At 38.9% G+C, this 19,228-nt stretch overlaps 2 protein-coding genes across 3 annotated transcripts in view; both read left to right on the plus strand.

Annotated features, from left to right (window-relative positions):
* Positions 1-15,049, plus strand: part of LOC141835861 (protein OPAQUE1) — an 87,175-nt gene extending 72,126 nt beyond the window's left edge. For both annotated transcript variants that reach the window (XM_074723249.1, XM_074723248.1), the window contains 8 exons: positions 137-274; positions 9,087-9,157; positions 9,253-9,352; positions 9,420-9,476; positions 9,559-9,615; positions 9,764-9,844; positions 9,918-10,000; positions 14,665-15,049. In XM_074723249.1, the coding sequence (XP_074579350.1) occupies positions 137-274; positions 9,087-9,157; positions 9,253-9,352; positions 9,420-9,476; positions 9,559-9,615; positions 9,764-9,844; positions 9,918-10,000; positions 14,665-14,797 (720 nt within the window). In that variant the 3' untranslated portion in view covers positions 14,798-15,049. The remainder of the gene's footprint in view (positions 1-136; positions 275-9,086; positions 9,158-9,252; positions 9,353-9,419; positions 9,477-9,558; positions 9,616-9,763; positions 9,845-9,917; positions 10,001-14,664) is intronic.
* LOC141835996 (uncharacterized) lies at positions 3,752-4,641 on the plus strand. Its single transcript, XM_074723411.1, has 2 exons — positions 3,752-4,397; positions 4,529-4,641. Exons 1-2 carry the CDS (start codon positions 3,752-3,754, stop codon positions 4,639-4,641), a joined length of 759 nt encoding a protein of 252 aa, XP_074579512.1.
* Positions 15,050-19,228: the final 4,179 nt, after the last annotated feature.

The raw sequence follows: 19,228 nt of genomic DNA on the forward strand, positions 1-19,228 counted from the left end.
ACTTATTGGCTCATTGTCCAACCCTATGTATCTCTTTTGCTGTACTCTTTATTGATGAACTACTGGAAAATATTCCCACTGGAGCTAAGAGATTTGTCTCTTTTTTTTGTTTTTTATACATATAATTTCATTGAAGGCCCCAAAATCTACTCGAGGACCTACAATAAGACCATCCAAGTCTCCTGGTGGTGTTGCTCAACCACTATCAAATACTAATTGGGACCTCATAATAAAATTTTTGGATTCACTTATGGAGCGACTACGTGAAAACTTTGTAAGTTTTTCAAGTTATTTTTGCTTTTTAGTCAAACATTGTCTTTATTTATCTGTTAAAATTTCATCATGTTTTCTTTATTGTTTTATTTTGACATTTGTAATAGAAAGTACCAAGCGATCTATCAAGTGGAAACACATTTTGATTCTTGAGTTAGGCATTCGTATGTGGAAAGTTTAAAATTCTGGTGTAGAGACATGTTTCAGTCTCGTCCGATATCAGTTCGGTGCTGGTGTGATGCTGTTGGTCATGCTATGTTGCCGCTGAACATCAAAGAAATAGAAGAAGAGTGGAAGAGGAAGAGGAAGAAGCAGAGGGCACTTATTCTCTTCTTAATTGTGTTCTACTTGCTGCTTCAATAGATGAAGATTAGGTTGACATTGGTCTGGCCTACTTCTGCATACAAAAGAGGATGATAAGTTTCATTTGTCTCAGCCGTTGCTACATCCAGAAGTGGATCACAATCTTTGTCTTGTCTTGCTTTCTGAGTTCATGCTGCCATGTCTAGAAGAGGAAGATGACCTTGCCTAGTATCAGAGTTCATGTATCCCCATCTAAAAGAAGAATGTTTTATCCATTCAATCTCACCACTTGATCTCGCCACTGGATCTTACTTTCATACTTGCATTGTTCTCTTCTGTTCAGCACAACATTAAATTTTAGTGCATTCTTTTGAGTTCCAGTTCTTATATTCTTCTTGAGTGTTTTAGAAGTATGTCACAAGATATTAGCAACAATCAAAATGTTCATAAATATAGATATTCTGCAGAAAACGTTTTTGATCTTGTACTAGGTGCACAAGAGTTTCAAATGTACATAAGGTTAAAAGAACTCCAACTGTTATGATAGTTCAAGGGCTTCTTTCACTGCACATCAAAACTGCACATCAAAAGCATCACCAGCCATTTGGAGTAGAGGAAATAATGAATATATTTTGGAAATGGTCTTATAGTGTCATCATTTTGTTAGTTAATGTTTGTGTTTTTCCTTTCATCTTGTTGATATGGCACATGAATTACACTAGGTTTCTTAAAGATGAGGGGTAACCAATTTTACAATAGGAATTAGGAAAGGGAGCACCTTCCTTACATAAGTAGTTCCAACACCTATTTAAGTATTGAGAAGTCGAGCATTTGTGAAGTTCATTAGTAGGTGAGGGTATAATATGGAAAGAGAGCTACTTCACCCCTTAATTTTCACCCTTGAACCACTCTCCTACTCAAAAGAGGTATTACACTCTAGCCTTCTTAATCTTATTCCTTCTAGCCTTCTCAGTCTCATCCCTTTTAGCCCCTCATGTCAAGTATATAACTCCTTTCTCTTGCTGCTGGTATTGTATTCTTCTTTTGCTCGCAACCTATTCATTTTTGTTTGTATTTTGTAAGATAATGTTGCTGAAAAGTTGAAGCTTGCTTCTGTGAAATAGATAAGCCTGCTGAAGCAATGTATGCCAGTTTCAATTTTATTGCTTGAAAACAGATCATGTGTTATGATTATTGATATACACCTGTCTTCTGTTGCATGGTTATTCTTTTGTTGTTATCTTAACTGTATATTACTGAATTGCACGAGCTTTTCAGTATTCAAAATGGAGATTTTATTGAAGTTCCTTAATTATTTATTTTTCATTAGGGGTTCTAACTTGGCATATAGCCCTTAAATATTGTGACCATACAAAAAACAATTTTATTATCACCAACAAGAATCTTGCTTTCAGTGCCTCATGCAAATATTGAGGCCTTCCTCTTTGCATCAGTTGGGGATGACAATCACATATCTAGCACCACCTTTATGATCAACATCAAGCCATTGTTTTCTTTTGATATGCATTTAATATCTTAGAAGAGCAAGGAGCAATCTATAGCATTCAGTTTTGAGGCAGAATAGTAGGCTGATTCTAGCCGTATGGTTCATTTGGCTCAAATAGTTGATGGCTGATGACAAAACATATAGAGATTGACTGTCACTTTTCATGGAAAAGGTGCAATTGAGAAAGATTTGTTGATAAGTATTTGGGTGGTCCTAGAATTGAATACATTTGTAAGAAGTTGGGGTTCACTAATTTGAGTGTTAGGCTGTTAGCGAGTAGTGACCTAATTGATATTGTTGTGAGAAGCAGGGGTAGATAGGTCTTTTCCTCTTGTGTTCTTAGGATTATGCTGGTTATATAAGCCTTGTACATGTGTTCTTTTATTGATAAGATAGTTTTAACATGGTATCAGAGCCAAGTTTTCCAAAACCCTAATTTTTTCCTCTCCTTGGCCACACCGCGACCGCGACGCCGCTGCCGCGACCTCTCTTCTCTTCTCTGCTCAACACCGCTGCCAACCAGCAGCGACGCTGCTTGTCGCTCGCACGCCTTTTTCCTTCTCTCCCTCGCAGCATCACCTCTACCGCGAGTGCCTCTGCCGTAACCACACCGCATCAAACTGTCCTTCTGCTCCGCAGGTCTCGTGACGCGCCTTCTCCCTTCCTCGCGACGCGCCTTCCCCGCGAGCACGACAGCCGATCGTGAGCTAGGAGGGTTTCCGACGCCTCTTCTTCTCGGTTTGCGACGACCCCTTTGCTCTCCCTCTCGTGCGAGCGCCGTCGACACAACGCCGGTTCTCGCGTTGCTCCCAGGCCGTTGGAGAAGCGACGGAAGAAGGTCTGATCGCTGTGCCGTCGCTGGCCTCCTCACTGTCGTGCTTACGGGAGTGACAGGGACGAGGAACGCAGTAGGGCAGCGCGTCTGATTCCACCTCAGCCTCTACCTCCTCGCGCCGCCTGGCGACGGGAGCAGGACTTGCTCCAGAAGCTGCAGGATCAGCCGAAGGTGATCGCGCCTTAGCCGGTGCAGCCTGTGGGTTCCAGCATCAGCGTGACGCTCATTAGCCCACACGTCGAAGCCGAGACTACAGTTTCTGTGCTGTTTGATCTTACATCTATTCTCCTCCTTGGAAGATTTGTGAAGGACTTGGGGAAGCAACGAAAAATTTGGATCTCTTTGTCTAGTAGTCCGTGTTGTTTGCTAGTTTGGCATTCACTCCATTTATGGCGGACACCTATGGAGAAATTTCTGGTATTTCTGCAGATCCTATGGCTTCTTCTAGACAAGTACAACCGTTTTTCACAATGCCAGGAACTGGAGGGTCCGGTCTTCAGATAACCTCGGAGAAATTGACAGAGACAAATTATGCTTCTTGGGCAGTTGTTGTTGAACTTTATGCTGAAGGCCATGATAAACTTGATGTTCTTCATGGTACTACAGTGACACCAGATGAAAAGGACCCAAACTTTCGTATTTGGAGGCGTGACAATATTCAGTTGATGACTTGGATACTCAATTCCGTCAGTTCTGGCATCAAACAGGTCATTCTTCATAACAAAACAACTTTTGACATGTGGACGACACTGGAGGAAATGTACGGACGCAAGCATGACATGCTGCGTACTTATCAGCTAAGTAGTCAAATCTTTAAACTTGACCAAGGCTCTATGTCTGTCACCAATTATTTTTCTACTCTGAAGGGGTTGTGGGATGAGTTTGACTATTACAGGATGGAGAATTGGACTTCTACTGATGATCACCAGAGATATCTAAAGCTTCTGGAGAAGGACAAAATTATTAAGTTTCTAGATGGGCTTAATGCAGAGTTTGAGAGTTTAAAAGGACAAATTCTTAGTCTTGATCCTACTCCCTCTCTAGAACAAGTTTACTACAAAGTTCTCAGTGAGGAGGGCAGGAAAAGGACCATGAGCAACAAGGGTATTTCTGCTACCAGCACTCCAATTGGGGAGACTTCTGCTCTTGTCAGTTCTGCAAACATGTCCAGGCCTAGGGGAACTAAAGGAAAAGGTGATAAATTTTGTCGGCACTGCAAGAGGACTAATCATGATTCAGATTTTTGTTGGGAGAAATATCCGGAGAAGAAACCTGACAAATTCAAACACGGTGACAAGAAGACCCCTAGTCGTGGGAATGTTGCTGTCAAGAAATTAGTGGAGGAGGAGACTGCTGGTTCCTCTGTGTCTTCTCCTATTGGGTTGTCCTCTACTGACATTGCCAACCTTCAGCACCTTCTCTCGCGGCTTCAGGCTTCATCTTCTGCCTCTACCACTCCATCTCAAGCGCACACAGGTATCCGTGGCTTGGGATTGAGTGTTGCTGGTTCAAGCTCTTATAGCCCCTGGGTCATTGACTCAGGAGCTACGGATCATATGACAAACGTTGCTAACTCCTTCATTTTTTACTCTTTGTCCTCTGGGCAAGATAAAGTGACCATTGCAAATGGAACCAAAGCCACTGTTGCTGGCAAAGGTTCCATACAACTGGCAGATCATTTTATCCTATCCTCTGCCCTTTATGTCCCTTCTATTTTTCTTAATTTACTTTCTGTTAGCAACATTACAAAACAACTTCACTGCTCAGTAATATTTTTTCCTGATCATTGTGTCTTCCAGAATCTCGAGACCAAGCAAACGATTGGGACTGGCCGTGAAGTAGGAGGTCTTTATTACTATCAGCTTGGAACACCATCTGCTCTGAAGTCTACAGCACAGTGTTTGGAGAATAAACATCAAGAAATCCTCTTATGGCATTCCCGGTTGGGACATTTATCCTTTAGGTCTTTGAAAGTCTTATTTCCTAGTCTTTTCTCTTCAGTTTCTTTTGAGTTACTTCTGTGTGAAGTCTGTCAGTTATCAAAACATTGTAGAACTCAATTTTCTGAGTCCATAAAGAAAAGTTCTTCTCCATTTGATCTTGTTCATTCTGATGTGTGGGGGCCCTCTCCTGTGACTTCTTTGGATGACTATCGATACTTTCTCTCTTTTATTGATGATTACACCCACTGTACATGGTTTTATTTGATGAAAAGCGGGGAAGAAGTTCCTCGACTCATTCAGACTTATTGTCGAATGGTAGAAACTCAATTTCATACAAGGGTAAAGATTTTACGTTCTGATAATGCTCGTGAGTACTTTGCTCAGTCTCTAAATACTTTCCTTGAGGATTCAGGAATTCTTCATGAGTCATCCTGTCCCTACACACCACAACAGAATGGAGTGGCTGAAAGAAAGAATCGTCATATCCTTGAAACAGCTCGTGTACTATTATTTCAATGCCACTTGCCCAAATATTTCTGGGTTGATACTATCCTTGCCACTGCCTATATCATCAATAGATTGTCATCCAAAGGTCTCGGGTACCGGTGTCCTCTCACTATTCTTCGTCCTGGCACCATGTTGTTCTCTCTTACACCTCGGGTTTTTGGCTCTCTGTGTTTTATTCATGTTCTTGGTCCCAAGTCCTCCAAACTTGATCCTCGTTCTATACGGGGAGTTTTCCTAAGATATTCCATTTGTCAGAAAGGCTACAAGTGCTTTGATCCTATTACTAGGACGAGATATGTCTTGAAGGATGTTACCTTTTTTGAGTCCGAGTCTTATTATTCTCTTCAGTCTCATCCTCAGGGGGAGAATATTACCTCTTCTGTGTCTCCTTATGTACCTCAAGTGGTCCCATCTCCTATTCCACTAGATGCCATGGAAAATAGAAACGATGTTCCATCACTGGGCTCGCAGTCTTCACAAGAAATTATCACTTACAAGAAACGAAGACATAAGCAAGGACCTACTATTGATCGACTAGCTGAATCTGATGCTCTAGCTCCTGATTCCGATTACTGTTAAGAAGGGGGTCAAGTCATGTATTCAACATCCTATCTCCAATCACGTTTCTTACTCTCGTTTGTCTTCTTCATATCATGCCTTTGTTTCACAGTTATCAAATCATGCTATACCTTCTTCTTATTATGAAACTGTAAGAGATTCTAGGTGGCTAGAAGCAATGAATGAAGAGATAGAGGCTCTTAACAGGAATGATACTTGGAAATTAGTTGATCCTCCAAAGGGGAAGAACTTGGTTGGTTCTAAATGGATCTATGCTATCAAGTATAATTCAGAGGGTGAAGGGTCAGATATAAAGCTAGACTTGTTGTCAAGGGATTCACTTAAACATATGAGGTGGATTAATTGGAGACTTTCGTTCCAGTTGCAAAGCTGAATTCGGTCAGAGTAATTCTTTCTCTTGCTGCTCAATATGATTGGTCTCTATTTCAGCTAGATGTTAAGAATGCTTTTTTGAATGGTAACCTTCATGAAGAAGTCTACATGTTGCCACCTCCTGGAATCGAAACAAACGGAAAAGTTTGCAGACTAAGAAAAGCTTTGTATGAGCTTAAACAATCTCTCAGAGCATGGCTTGATAGGTTTTGCAAAGCTATGATATTGTTTGGCTTTAAACAAGGACATGCTAATCATACACTTTTTGTTAAAAAGAAAGAAGACAGAACTACCATTCTCTTGGTTTATGTTGATGATATGATAGTTACAGGTGATGACAAAGCTGAAATCCAGACTCTTAAGTCCAAGTTAGTATCAGAATTTGAAATTAAAGATCTTGGACTATTGAGGTACTTCCTTGGTATTGAAGATGCTCGGTCTCAAGAAGGAATTTATATATGTCAGAGAAATTATGTGTTGGATTTACTCAAGGAGATAGGGAAGTTGGGTTGTCGACCAACATCTACTCCTATAGAAGTAAATCATGATCTTACTAGTTCTAATGAGGAAGATCTTGCAAGTCTGGAAAAGGGAACGCATCAAAAGTTGGTTGGAAAATTACTATATTTGTTTAGGATTTTAAGGTACTTGAATTCATGTTTCAGAAAAGACTTGCTGTTCAAAAGAGGTGGTAATCTGATAGTGGGATGTTATTCTGATACAGATTGGGCTGGGTCTCGGGATGATAGAACGCCCACTTCTGGCTATTGCACTTTGATGGGAGGAAACCTGATAACTTGGAGAAGTAAGAAACAAAATGTTTGTGCACGGTCCAATGCTGAAGCAGAATATCGAGTCATGGCACATGGTCTTGTAGAAATGATGTGGTTGTGTTTTTTGTTAGAAGACATGAGATTAAAGACAGAATTACCCCTCAGGCTATATTGTGACAACAAGGTTGCAATCAATATTGCAAATAATCCAGTACAACATGACCGAACTAAACACATTGAGATTGATCGCCACTTTATTCGGGAGAGATTTGATTCCGGAAAGCTATGTTTGCCTTATGTCAAATACGAGGATCAACTTTCTGATATGTTTACGAAGGTTATATCCCAAGCTATGTTTAATTATGTTCTTAGCAAGTTAAACATGTTTGATATATATGTTCAACTTGAGGGGGAGTGTTGTGAGAAGCAGGGGTAGATAGGTCTTTTCCTCTTATGTTCTTAGGGTTATGTTGGTTATATAAGCCTTGTACATGTGTTCTTTTATTGATAAGATAGTTTTAACAGATATAAATTGTGATCCCTTGCTTGCTCTTTATGATGTTAGTTCATCCTCTCTATTGTATCCCTATTTTTCCATTGGTTATTTTGTCTTGGTGAATTTGCTACTATTGAGTTCCATACGGTACAATTTTTTTTATACTCACTCATAGGGGTATGATTATCATAATCAGTCACGATGATGCTCTGTTTTGTCTGTCTTCATCTTTTTGAGACATTTTCTTTCCAATTCTCTTATATACTACCTAGAAAGTGGTCATTAGTTACACATGTATAGTTATTGCTTGACTCGGCACATTTTTCTCCACCCGATTATATATGTGACATTCTTCACTCCATTGGATTCTTCACATAAATCCATCGTAGATGAGCCTTTTGGTTGTATCTGTAACCGAGTAAGCTTCTATGGCTCATCCTATTTTCTTTTATCTGCTGTCATCATCTTCTTGCTTTCGTCCACTTCTTAGACTGTCATCTTATTTTATGTATATAACCAGCACTTATCCCAAGCCCTTGCTAGGTTTGAGATGGAAAGATTGTTGAGGATTAGCAGGTCACGAGGCTTCTTTATTGAGTGACAAAATTGCTCATACGTGTTGCAGAACTAAATAACACATAAAACAAAGAAGAAAAAAGAATAGATCATAACAAGAAAGAGGCATGTATGTGGTTCGTCAAGAGTGCCTCTACATCCATGGTCACCAAGGGAGAGGATTTTATTAGTCCAGGCATGCACCAATTACAACACGCATGAGATGGTTTCACCCTCTCCTTTTATTAAGGAGTTAGGGATACGACCATTCAGATCCACCATATATAGGATTTCAAATAAGACCAAGTTCGAAGATACTGTCAGTAAGATCAACAATTGTTGTATCTCAGATAATCCTTTGGAGATCTGGAATGGGTAAGGATTCATACTCAGGCTGACTAGTGGATCGAAACTGCTGCCAGTGTTTAATCCAGTGCATGATAGCAAAACCAAAAGGCTGTCATCTGAACCATTTTGAGTTATCTAAGACAGAACTGATATTTGTTCCACCTACATCATACATGTTATTAATAATTCAATTTCTTGAATGACTGCATTATGTCGAGATACATTTTAATACAATAATATAAGAACAGATCTCATGTTGATTATGTGTTTCACGTTGATGCTTGGGGTGCCCGTCTCTGTGTTAAGTTTATCACATTATCTTGCTTAGGGCTATTTAACAAGTATTCGGATGTTCATAAGTTGAGTATAGATCCAACAAACATTGATACATTCACTTTGTTTATCAGTAAATGTTTATATTGAGAAAGCTGTTTGCATTCTACCTCTGCTTGATGCACACTTGTCACCCTTGTCACATCTCATCTAATGTTTTCTGACAATCTCTTGTTTTTACTTACAATAAATCACAACATAACGTTGTTCCGTAAATCTTTTTTTATCCTCAAGTTTAAACTGTAGTTTCTCTATCATATAGGTGCCTTCATTTTTCATACGTAAGCTGGTTATACAACTCTTCGCTTTCATCAATATACAGCTCTTTAATAGGTAATTGCTTATTCATTATGTTTGAACATCTTTTACTTTCAGTAGCATAGCCCAAACCTTAAAGGCGTATTGTTATTGTTTTGGTGAATTGATAGTCTTTTACTCCGGCGTGAATGTTGCACATTTTCAAATGGTGAATATGTTAAGTCTGGACTTACATTGCTGGAAAAGTGGATTTCTGATGTCACAGAGGAGGTGGATATTGCTTTCTCACAGATTAATTTTTTGTTTGCTCCAATTAATTTCCAGTATTATGTTGCAGTATGCAGGAACCTCATGGCATGAGCTTAACTACATCAGGCAAGCTGTTGGGTTTCTGGTAATCCATGTTCTCTTGCTTATAAATCTTGATAGTGAAATATTCTTTGCTTATTATTATTATATTTTTACAAACATGACAGATTTTACATCAGAAAAGGAAGAAAACTCTTGAGGAGATTACACAAGACCTTTGCCCGGTATAGTTAACTTGTTTGAGAAATGTTTTGAATTATCACTGCTCATCAGGCTTGTCATAATCCATCATTAATGAACAAAGAAAATCTTGTCTTACAATAATACATGAGAATTCAATTTTACCCCACAACTGTTTCTGTATCTAAGCAGGCACTGAGTTTGCAACAAATTTATCGCATATGCAAAATGTACTGGGATGATAAATATGGTACACAAAGTGTATCAAGTGAGGTATGTGATCTTGATTCAGTTTTTGGGTATGGTTAAATTGGTTTCTGAGCTGTAATTCTCTGACCATATACAGGTCATTGGAATGATGAGAGAGATGGTCAACAAAGACTCCCAGAATCTTGCATCAAATTCATTTTTGTTGGATGATGACATATGGTATGTTCTTTACAAAGAAATAATTTTGGTGTATGGTATTTTATTTGAATCTTCTCTTCTACTTCTGTTTTTTCTGTTTTAGCATGGATTACAAAATTTGTGAAACTTTTATTTTATTTTATTTTCTTTGAAATACTTATATGATATTCTACTATATTTGTTGAAATTCAAACTAGACAACCTATTATTTTATCCCTATTTTGTAGGGATTTATTTGTGTAATCTATTCCCTAGATGAATTGTAATTAGCTCATGCTTATCACATCCCTGATTTTAAGGGATTTATCTTTATATAAGGAGGATATTCTAGCAAGCCTAGCCGCAGAAACCCTGTCAGCCGGTTCTTCCTCCAGCAGCATGGTTGCTGGTTCTTCCAATAGCAACAACGTTGAATCCTAACAGCTGGTTCTTCCTCCAGCTGCATGGTTGTTGGTTCTTCTAATGACGGCAACGTCAACCTCCATTCTAGTAACAACAAAGAGAGCAGTTGACTTCCACGGTTATCTCTAGGTGTGATAGATCATGGTCGACTCTAATTTTTCAGTGCAAGACAGGACAGGAACTTCCTTTGGTATGTCCCACATCATGTCTTCTTCTCTAGAATGCAGTCTCCTTCCCATCACCACTCGCAAATTTAGTGCCCATAATTATCTTTAATGTTCCCAATCCATGATGATGTTCGTGAGTGGAAGGGGCAAAGATGACTATCTAATTGGGTTAATTCCATAACCAAATACTAGAACTCCAGAGCATCGCATTTGGAGGGTTGAAAATAACTTGGTGATGTCGTGGTTGATCAACTCGATGAAGGAGGAGATTGGCGATTTTTTTTTTACTATATACCTCTGCTAGCGATATTTGGGAGGCTGCCTAGGAAACCTACTCAAGCCGTGACAACACTATAGAGTTATTTCATGTGGAGAACACTCTACAAAGTCTCCAACAAGGGGAGTCCACAGTGACATAACTTACTGTAGCTCACTTAATCAGTATTGGCAACAACTAGACATGTTTGAAACTCTTGAATGGAAGTGCATGGAAGATAGAAATTGCTATTGGAAGATTGTGGAGACAAAGCACGTCTTCAAGTTCTTAAGTGGGCAGTACCTCAAATTGATTCAAAATCTTCCTTAGTTCTATTGAATCTTCCTTTTTTGGAAATGCACTCTAACTCCTTCAGTCAGGTATCTTGATACGCTCGATAAGTTGCTTGATGAAGTGCAGAGCAGAATTCTCGGCACCAATCTAGTACCTAGCCTTAGGGAAGCATTTGCAAAAGTGTGCCGAGAGGAGAGTTGCAAGAGAATAATGATGGGATAGTCTTACATCTCAGAGGTTCCGAGTCTAGGCAAGGACTATTAATTCCAGTGCATTAGTAGCTCGAAGTCAGTCCACAAACTATAACACTGGTGAAGCTCATGCATGTGACACTCGACCACGTAAAAATGGGCCATGGTGCGATCACTGTCGAAAACCAGGCCATCTCAAAGAACAATGCTAGCAACTCCATGGAAAGTCAGCCAATTAGAAGCCTCCTAACCGAGAGGTAAAGGCACATCATGTGTTTGTTGAAAATTCAAAAATTGTGAGTTCTCCTTTCTCCAAAGAGTAGCTGGTTATGCTCTAAAATTATTTCAGTAGAACAATCCGTCTAAGAGTTCAAATTCCAACTCGTTGACGTACAATCCTATGGCATCTGCAGACAAGTAAGTCCTCTTGGATCATTGATTCAGGAGCATCGGAACATATGACAGGTGACAAAATGTTATTCTCAACATTTACATTATGTGATAAACATCTAATAGTGTGTATAGTAAATAACACTTGTACCAAAGTGGTCGGAACGGGAACAGTTAAAATTTCCAGCAATATCAATTTTAATTCTGTGCTTTATGTGCTTAGACTTGCTTGTAATCTTGTGTTGGTTGGTAGGCTCAATGGAGACCTTAACTGTGAAACTAAGTTCTTTGGTGATTGTGTTTTTCAAGACTTGAGCATTGGGGAGATGATTAGCAGTGCTAAACTTCGTGCATAACTTTACCTTCTTGAAGCCTCTCCTACATCTAGACAATCTGTTGAACTGAATTATCAGGGGGAGAACAATCCATACTACTCCAATACCACAATTCAGGGGGAGAACAAAATTGAATTGCAGCTTTGAGATTGGGATTGAAAGTCCCTTCTCGAATTGAATCATTCCTCAATCTTACCATCATCATCACTCAACCCTCCATCAACTCCCTCTCCATCATTATTACAATCACATGTGCCACCTATCTCGGAACCACAAAAGAACACACCACCTTCCTATGACACAGTGAAAGTCTATGTGAAGAGAAAACATCTTTTGTCTTTGCATGAAACTCAGTCGTACCATGAGTCAACTCGAGACCAAGTTGAACCTAAAAAGCAGTAGGATCTAAGAGAATCGGTTCCACAAATAGATCCCACATTGGACTAGCCTATTGTACATAGAAAAGGTACTAGATCTTGCACTCTTCATCCGATGCACAATTGTATGTCCTCACATTTATCTCCAGTGTACTAAGCATTTGTGATATTACTTGACAAGATCAATATTCGTAGTTCTGTGTATGAAGCTCTAAAATGTCTGAATGGCACAAGGCAATCCTAGAGGAATACATAGCTTTGGAAAAGAATGAGATTTGGACACTATCTGAGCTACCTCAACAAAAAAGAACTGTGGGATGTAAGTGGATTTTTTTCAAGCTCGACTGGTGGCAAAAGGTTACACTCAGTCTTATGGGATTGCCTATCAAGAGACTTTTGCACCATTACAAAACTCAATACCATCAGAGTATTACTGGCTCTGCTAACTTAGATGAACCTTTGATTCAACTAGATGTGAAAAATGCTTTTCTAAATGGAGATATAGTGGAAGAAGTTTACATGGATGTCCCTACAGGATTTGAGATAGATAGTACAAAAGGTAAAGTCTGCAAATTAAGGAGATCCTTATATGGACTCAAACAATCACTGAGAGCTTGGTTTGACAGATTTGCTACAGTTCTTAAAAGAGATGGCTAATCCCAGTCTCAAGTTGATCACAAGCTATTTGTGAAACATTTTTCAAGTGAAAAAATCTCAGTACTAATTGTATATGTCGATAATTTTGCCCTTACAGGAAATCATGAATCAAAAATCAAAAGGCTCAAGACACTCCTATCTAAGGAGTTTGAAATCAAGGATCTAGGATAGCTCAAATACTTCTTGGGAATGGAGGCTGCTAAAAGTCACAAGGGAATCTTTGTGTCTCAAATAAAGTATGTTCTTGACCTATTACAAGAAACTAGGTTAAGTGGATGTAAGCCAGTTAATATACCTATGGATCCTATTACCAAGTTAAGGTCTTGGACTGATGAAATGAAAGTTGATAAAGGGCGATATCAACAATTGGTAGGCAAAGTTATCTACCTAACTCACATTCGTCTAGATATAAGCTTTGTTGTTAGCTACGTTAGTCAATTTCTAAGAAATCCTTCAATTGATTACATGGATGTTGTAATCAGAATATTGACATATCTAAAAGGGGACCCAGGAAAAGGACTCATGTTCAAAAAGACAGACAAATGAACCTTGGAGGTTTACACTAATGCTGACTAGGCATGTTCACCTAGTGACTGAAGATCTACTTCTGGATATTGTACATTCGTTTAGGGAAATTTAGTTACTTGGCGTAGTAAAAAGCAAACTGTAGTTGCTCAAAGTAGTGTCGAGGCTGAATTTTGAGCTCTGACATTAGACATTTGTGAGGGAATCTGATTACAATGGATTCTAACAGAACTTATGCTAAAAACAAGAGATCCAATTCAAATTATGTGTGATAATCAGTCATTGCCATTGCCAAGAATCTAGTTCAGCATGGCCGTACCAAATATGTGGAAATTGATAGATATTTCATTAGTGAGAAGATTGAAAATAAAGACATCATGCTCCGCGATGTGCCTTCAAAACACCAGACAACTGACATTTTGACAAAGACACTATTCAAATCCAACATCACCGAATTGAGCTCGATTCTGGGTTTGGAGAGCATTTATCGCCTAGCTTGAGGGGAAGTATTGAAATTCAAACTAGGCAACCTATTATTTTATCCCTATTTTGTAGGGATTTATTTTTGTAATCTATTCCCTAGATGGATTGTAATTAGCTCATACTTATCACATCTCTAATTTTATGAGATCCACATCCCTGATTTTAAGGGATTTATCTTTGTATACAAGGAGGATATTCTATCAATGAGATATATAATTTTTCCATCATAATTTTTTGTTAGACAACAACATTCTCCATGCATTATTTCCATAATATGAAATCTCGTTCCATGCCGGATGCAATTGTTGAAATGCTATTGAAAGAGTATCGTTCCAGTCAAAGTTTGAAACTCCGACACTACTCGAGATTTTGTACTTTGAGTTCCTCTAATGTCAATGGTGCACACTACCTCAATATGCATCATGACTTGAATGTCTTATGTTAACAATGATTTGATATACATGCTTTATAAAAAAAAGCATGCTTATGCTATTGAGCTAGTTTATTGAGATTTTCATCTTTGAGAATGGAGAATGCTTGAATATATAGATAGAGAGTTATGCTAAATAAATATCCAGCAATTATGACAGTCTGTTTCCTTTCTGCAGCATTCCATTCTCAACAGAGGATATATCAAAGGCCATTCCTGCCATAGATCCAATAGATATTGAACTTCCTCAATTCCTTCATTATCCGTCATCTACTCATGTCTTGCAGCAGTTTGAGCTCACGCCACCATAACTTGAAGAACATGATCTTGTTGGCAAGGAACTGTTCTTTGGACACGTACATGGTTTTGTTCTACTGCCATCGGAGATGTGCACAGCAACAACATTGGGAATGTTGGGCTACATCCACAATGAGTGGCTGGCCATTTTTATTCTGTGATCAGGTTGGTCGTTATGTTATAACATTGTATGGTAAGATGTATTTATTTTGTATCAATGCAAATATTTAATTACTTCATAACTGTTAATTGATAGTTTGCATCTCTTAGTAACTTCTTAAATATCTATGATTCCAAATCTTTACAATTTATCCCCAAAAACCAGGGGAAATGATTCTCAAAGTATGCTTGTTTTTTAACTTATGAAATTTCATCATTTTTTATTTAAATAATGAATGGTGATGGTACCTAGCTAGTTATGATGTATAATTCTAAATGAGTTCAGTATATTCCCAATAGAGCACTAACTTTCAAAAAGTGGAAAGTTCAAAAGTGCCAACTGACAAACTATAGAGAGAAACATAACTGAGAGCGATAATAACAGAGTTAGCTCTTAATTTGGATGAGTAAGAGATTTGAACCGATTTGAGTGGTCTTAATGTACCTTGGCCTGCTCGGGACTTGAATTTAACAGTTGCATTTTGCGAGGGAACTTGCATTTCAGACATTGCTCCAGGTTTGCTGGAATTGAAATGTCAAGACTGGTGGGCTTTCCCTTGGTTGAATAGATGTGCTACATATTCTTCATACTTGTTGCAAAAGACATCTACTATCAGTATAGCTGATACCCTTCTTGATAATCTATAGACTTATTGTAATTATTAGTGTAACTTTGAACATCAAATGCCTGTATTCTTCTCTTATCCTTTAACTATGATAAGTGTGGGATCAACATAATGTCAAGATGCTGGGCTTTTTGATAGATCTGGATGCACTGAGATTCCACAGTACTCAATATCTGCAGCTTGTCATTAGAATTATGTGGAGGAGATCACATGATATATTGAAGATAAAGAGGTGGCAATGGTTTCCTTGCCTTAGCCCTCTCCTATTTCTAATCCAAAGTGTTGATTGCCAATTCACTAGGATTACTAGTGAGAATATGATTGTTGGTTTCTCCGTTGTGATTAATAATAATAATAATGGTACTTTAATATTTGATGAACTTGTTTAAGTTAGAAATTGTGATTTAATACATTGTGCTTTAAATGTGTAGATAAGACGATGTGCATGTCTTATTATGAGCAAGACAATGTGAGATGATTTGATATGGATTTAGAGTTCATCACAGCCATGCAGCACTGTCGTTCAAGGTGCATTTTGAATGCCAAACGAACCCTGTATTGTTTGTGCATATTGTAAAAGGGTAAAGGTTGGAGTTACTAGAACTATTTCATGTATTCTTATGTAATACCATAACTTGTGCACTTGTAATATTTATGTCAAAACCGACACCTATATACTTGACACATCTCATTAGTAAACACAATGTATTCTAATTTAAACGTTCGTTTAAACATTAAAATCACCTAAAAACATGATAGCATCAATAGCAAGTTGTCACAATCTAACCTCTGTCTTCTTGGTGCACCATTGCCATGAACTTTTTTTCTCTTTTTGTTTTTTTTGAATCATTTTATCAACCATGACAACACTCCCCTCTCATCCAAACGAACACTAGAACCTTTGTTGCTTTGCCAAGAAGGCCGAACTGTGTTGACGAGTTAAAGGCTTGACTTTTGGATGACATCACCCATGTTTTTATAGTTTATATAAGAAAGTACATTGTTTGTAGGCTAACGAAAAGAACTTTTAAATTCTACTTTTGCTCGGCATCGTAGTTCCATCATATGTGATGTCTTTGTTGGATTTAAGGGATTTTTTTTTTCTTCTCATGCAGCATGAAGGAGAAAGTTGCGTTTCATATTCATGAAATTGGAGAAAATAATATAACTTACTGAGGATCTACACATGTCAAGAGTCAAAATGTCAACTCAAGAGTCAAGTCAAAGTGATGGTCAAAATGGCCATTTGACTCTAGGGGACTTGAGCCACTTGATTCCATCAGTTTGGCTCACTCAACTCCATCAAATTCACTCTTGACTCTATCAGTTCAGCTCACTAGACTACAAGGGACTCAAGCTTCTGGACTTTATCAACTCAGCTCATTCGATTTCAAAAAACTCAGGCTTTTTGACTCTATCAAGTCAGTTCACTTGACTCTAAGAACTCGATCAAGACATCTGAGCCTTGGCAACTTGGCTCAGATTTTCGATCTTCAAGACCATTTTATATCTACTTCATTTCCTTATCCATCAGTTGAGGTCTACACTCTATGTTGGCTCATAGACAGTAATTGTGCATATTTCAAAATACGTGGTACTAGGTGAATGAAGTAGTTATCCGATTGTTAGATCTAATCTCCTTGATGCCCTTCTTCTAACATGTGGTACTTAGTAAATGGAGGAACAACTAATTGTTGTTGGATTTGGTCTCCTCATTGGCTCTAACGTAGAGATGCTTTCTAGTAACTATGTAAACTCTATAGAAAACACGCTTCTTTTCTTCCATTATTCTATTATTTTCATCTCTTCATAGCCTCTGTGCTAACTTAAGCGTGGAGTGGTCACGCTGAGTCTAACCTCGGCACCTATCATAATCCTCGTTTGAGTGTTGCATATATCCTTGGCGCTTCCTCCATCGTCAGAGCCTCCTACTTCTCCACCTTAACCGTTGTATCCCGTTGACTCACCAGACGTGATCTCAGACAGGAATAAATTGACGTCGTCTGTAGGAACTTGTTTGAATTGAGACGTTGAGATGATGGAATTAGGGAAAACTGTTGAAGGTCCTAGCTCTGCAAGAAACGTAGCTCGTGGTGAGGCCATCACCATGGCTAAAGAAGAGTTCAAGCATTGGTTGATCAAATAGTGCAACGAATTTTGCACAGACTCCCTCCTAGCAAATTATACTCTTGAAGTACCCAACACCTCGACTAAGGTGCCACCTATTTCTAGTCGAACGCCAATGGGTCTAGCAAGTCCTCCTGTTACCGCTTGCGCTAAGCAATGGGGTAAGACTGTGATCCCGCCAGAGATGTCGGCATCACTTTGTCGGCAATAAAAGATGCCAGAAAACACCACTCAACCTATTCGCCTTGAAACAAACCACTAAAGAAAGCACATTGATTCAATATAGTGGTCGTGGTTGTACCCTCGGCTACCTCCAAAGTACTCATCAATGATTTCATTCAAGGTTTGCATGAGGGAGATTTCTTTCGATCTCTGGTATAAATCTCCAATGAATTTTGACCTTATGTTCGGTTTGCATAGAAATATATCAATGTAGAAGAAACTCAAGTTGCAAGGAAGAAGGAGGTTGTGGTGCCAACATCAGTGTCGGCTTGATCCGAGCGCAAGGTTCCTCCATCACCTCTTCGACACAAGGAATCATTCATGCCCCATTAGTTTGTCTTGACTCAAACAAGAAGGCGAATTGTTCAAATTGTGGAAGCGGTCCTGACTCCAGACTATTCCAATATGTTGGATATCAAGAGGTAACAGTATTGTTCTCGAGGGCATTTCATCCATGAGTGTTGATAGTATGCCTAAGAATTCCATCATGCCACTGAGGAGTGTATGCCCACTCAGAGATCACCTTCGAGAATTCTGAAACATTGAGCCAACCATCGAAGGGAATCATCGAATCGCCGAATTGATCATCAAAAGGATACGCCTCCATGAAAGAGGTCTTGGTCTCAGGAGCTAGCTCAGTGTCGACAAACGAATGGTGTCGATGATGTCGCGGAAGAAATCCTCCGCACCGAGGAGCTATCGATATGATCTCAAGGGGTTTGATTGATGGGGATTCCAACCAAGCTCAAAAAATCCATGACCGAAGGCTTGAGAGTTATGGGATTGACACTAAATCTCAGACAGAAACAACCCCCTCCATCAGTTTTGGTCTCAGAGATCTAAATGGGGTAGCTACTCCCTATAAGGATACATCGGTGATATGGGATGTTATAGCTAATTATAACGTGGCCCGAGTCTTCGTTAACATTGAGAGTTTGATCAATGTGCTTTTCAAAATGGCCTTTGACCAGATGTAAATAGAATTATAACCTATCTCACAGCATTGTTCGGGTTCACAAGGTATGAGGTGAAGTCGTTGGGCCAAATCAATCTCTCATTATTCTTGGGAGAAGGTCGTTGAGGCGGACTCGGACGTCTTTATAGTGGTTGATGCCCCATCCGACTATAACGTTATCTTAGGATGATCCGCTTTGAGCTCATTCCGAGTAATAACCTACACCTATTATCAAAAGATGAAGTTCCTTGTAGATGATCAGGTGGGTGAGGTTAAAGGTGATAAGACAATCTCAAGGAAATGTTATGTCAATGGTAGTGCTAGTTGACTTGCAGAAGAGTAAGAAAGCTCAAGGA

Source organism: Curcuma longa, chromosome 10 (genome assembly GCF_044706935.1).
Source record: "Curcuma longa cultivar G26 ecotype Majalengka, Jawa Barat chromosome 10, ITB_CL_G26_1.1, whole genome shotgun sequence".
Lineage (NCBI taxonomy): Eukaryota > Viridiplantae > Streptophyta > Magnoliopsida > Zingiberales > Zingiberaceae > Curcuma > Curcuma longa.

What these genes read in the sequence shown, in the direction of transcription:
- LOC141835996 (XM_074723411.1), top strand. Translation starts at nt 3,752, where the DNA reads ATGTCTGTCACCAATTATTTTTCTACTCTGAAGGGGTTGTGGGATGAG. An exon ending in ATCTCAAGCGCACACAGGTA is followed by an intron (nt 4,398 to 4,528) that starts TCCGTGGCTTGG and finishes TCTGGGCAAGAT; the next exon opens with AAAGTGACCATTGCAAATGG.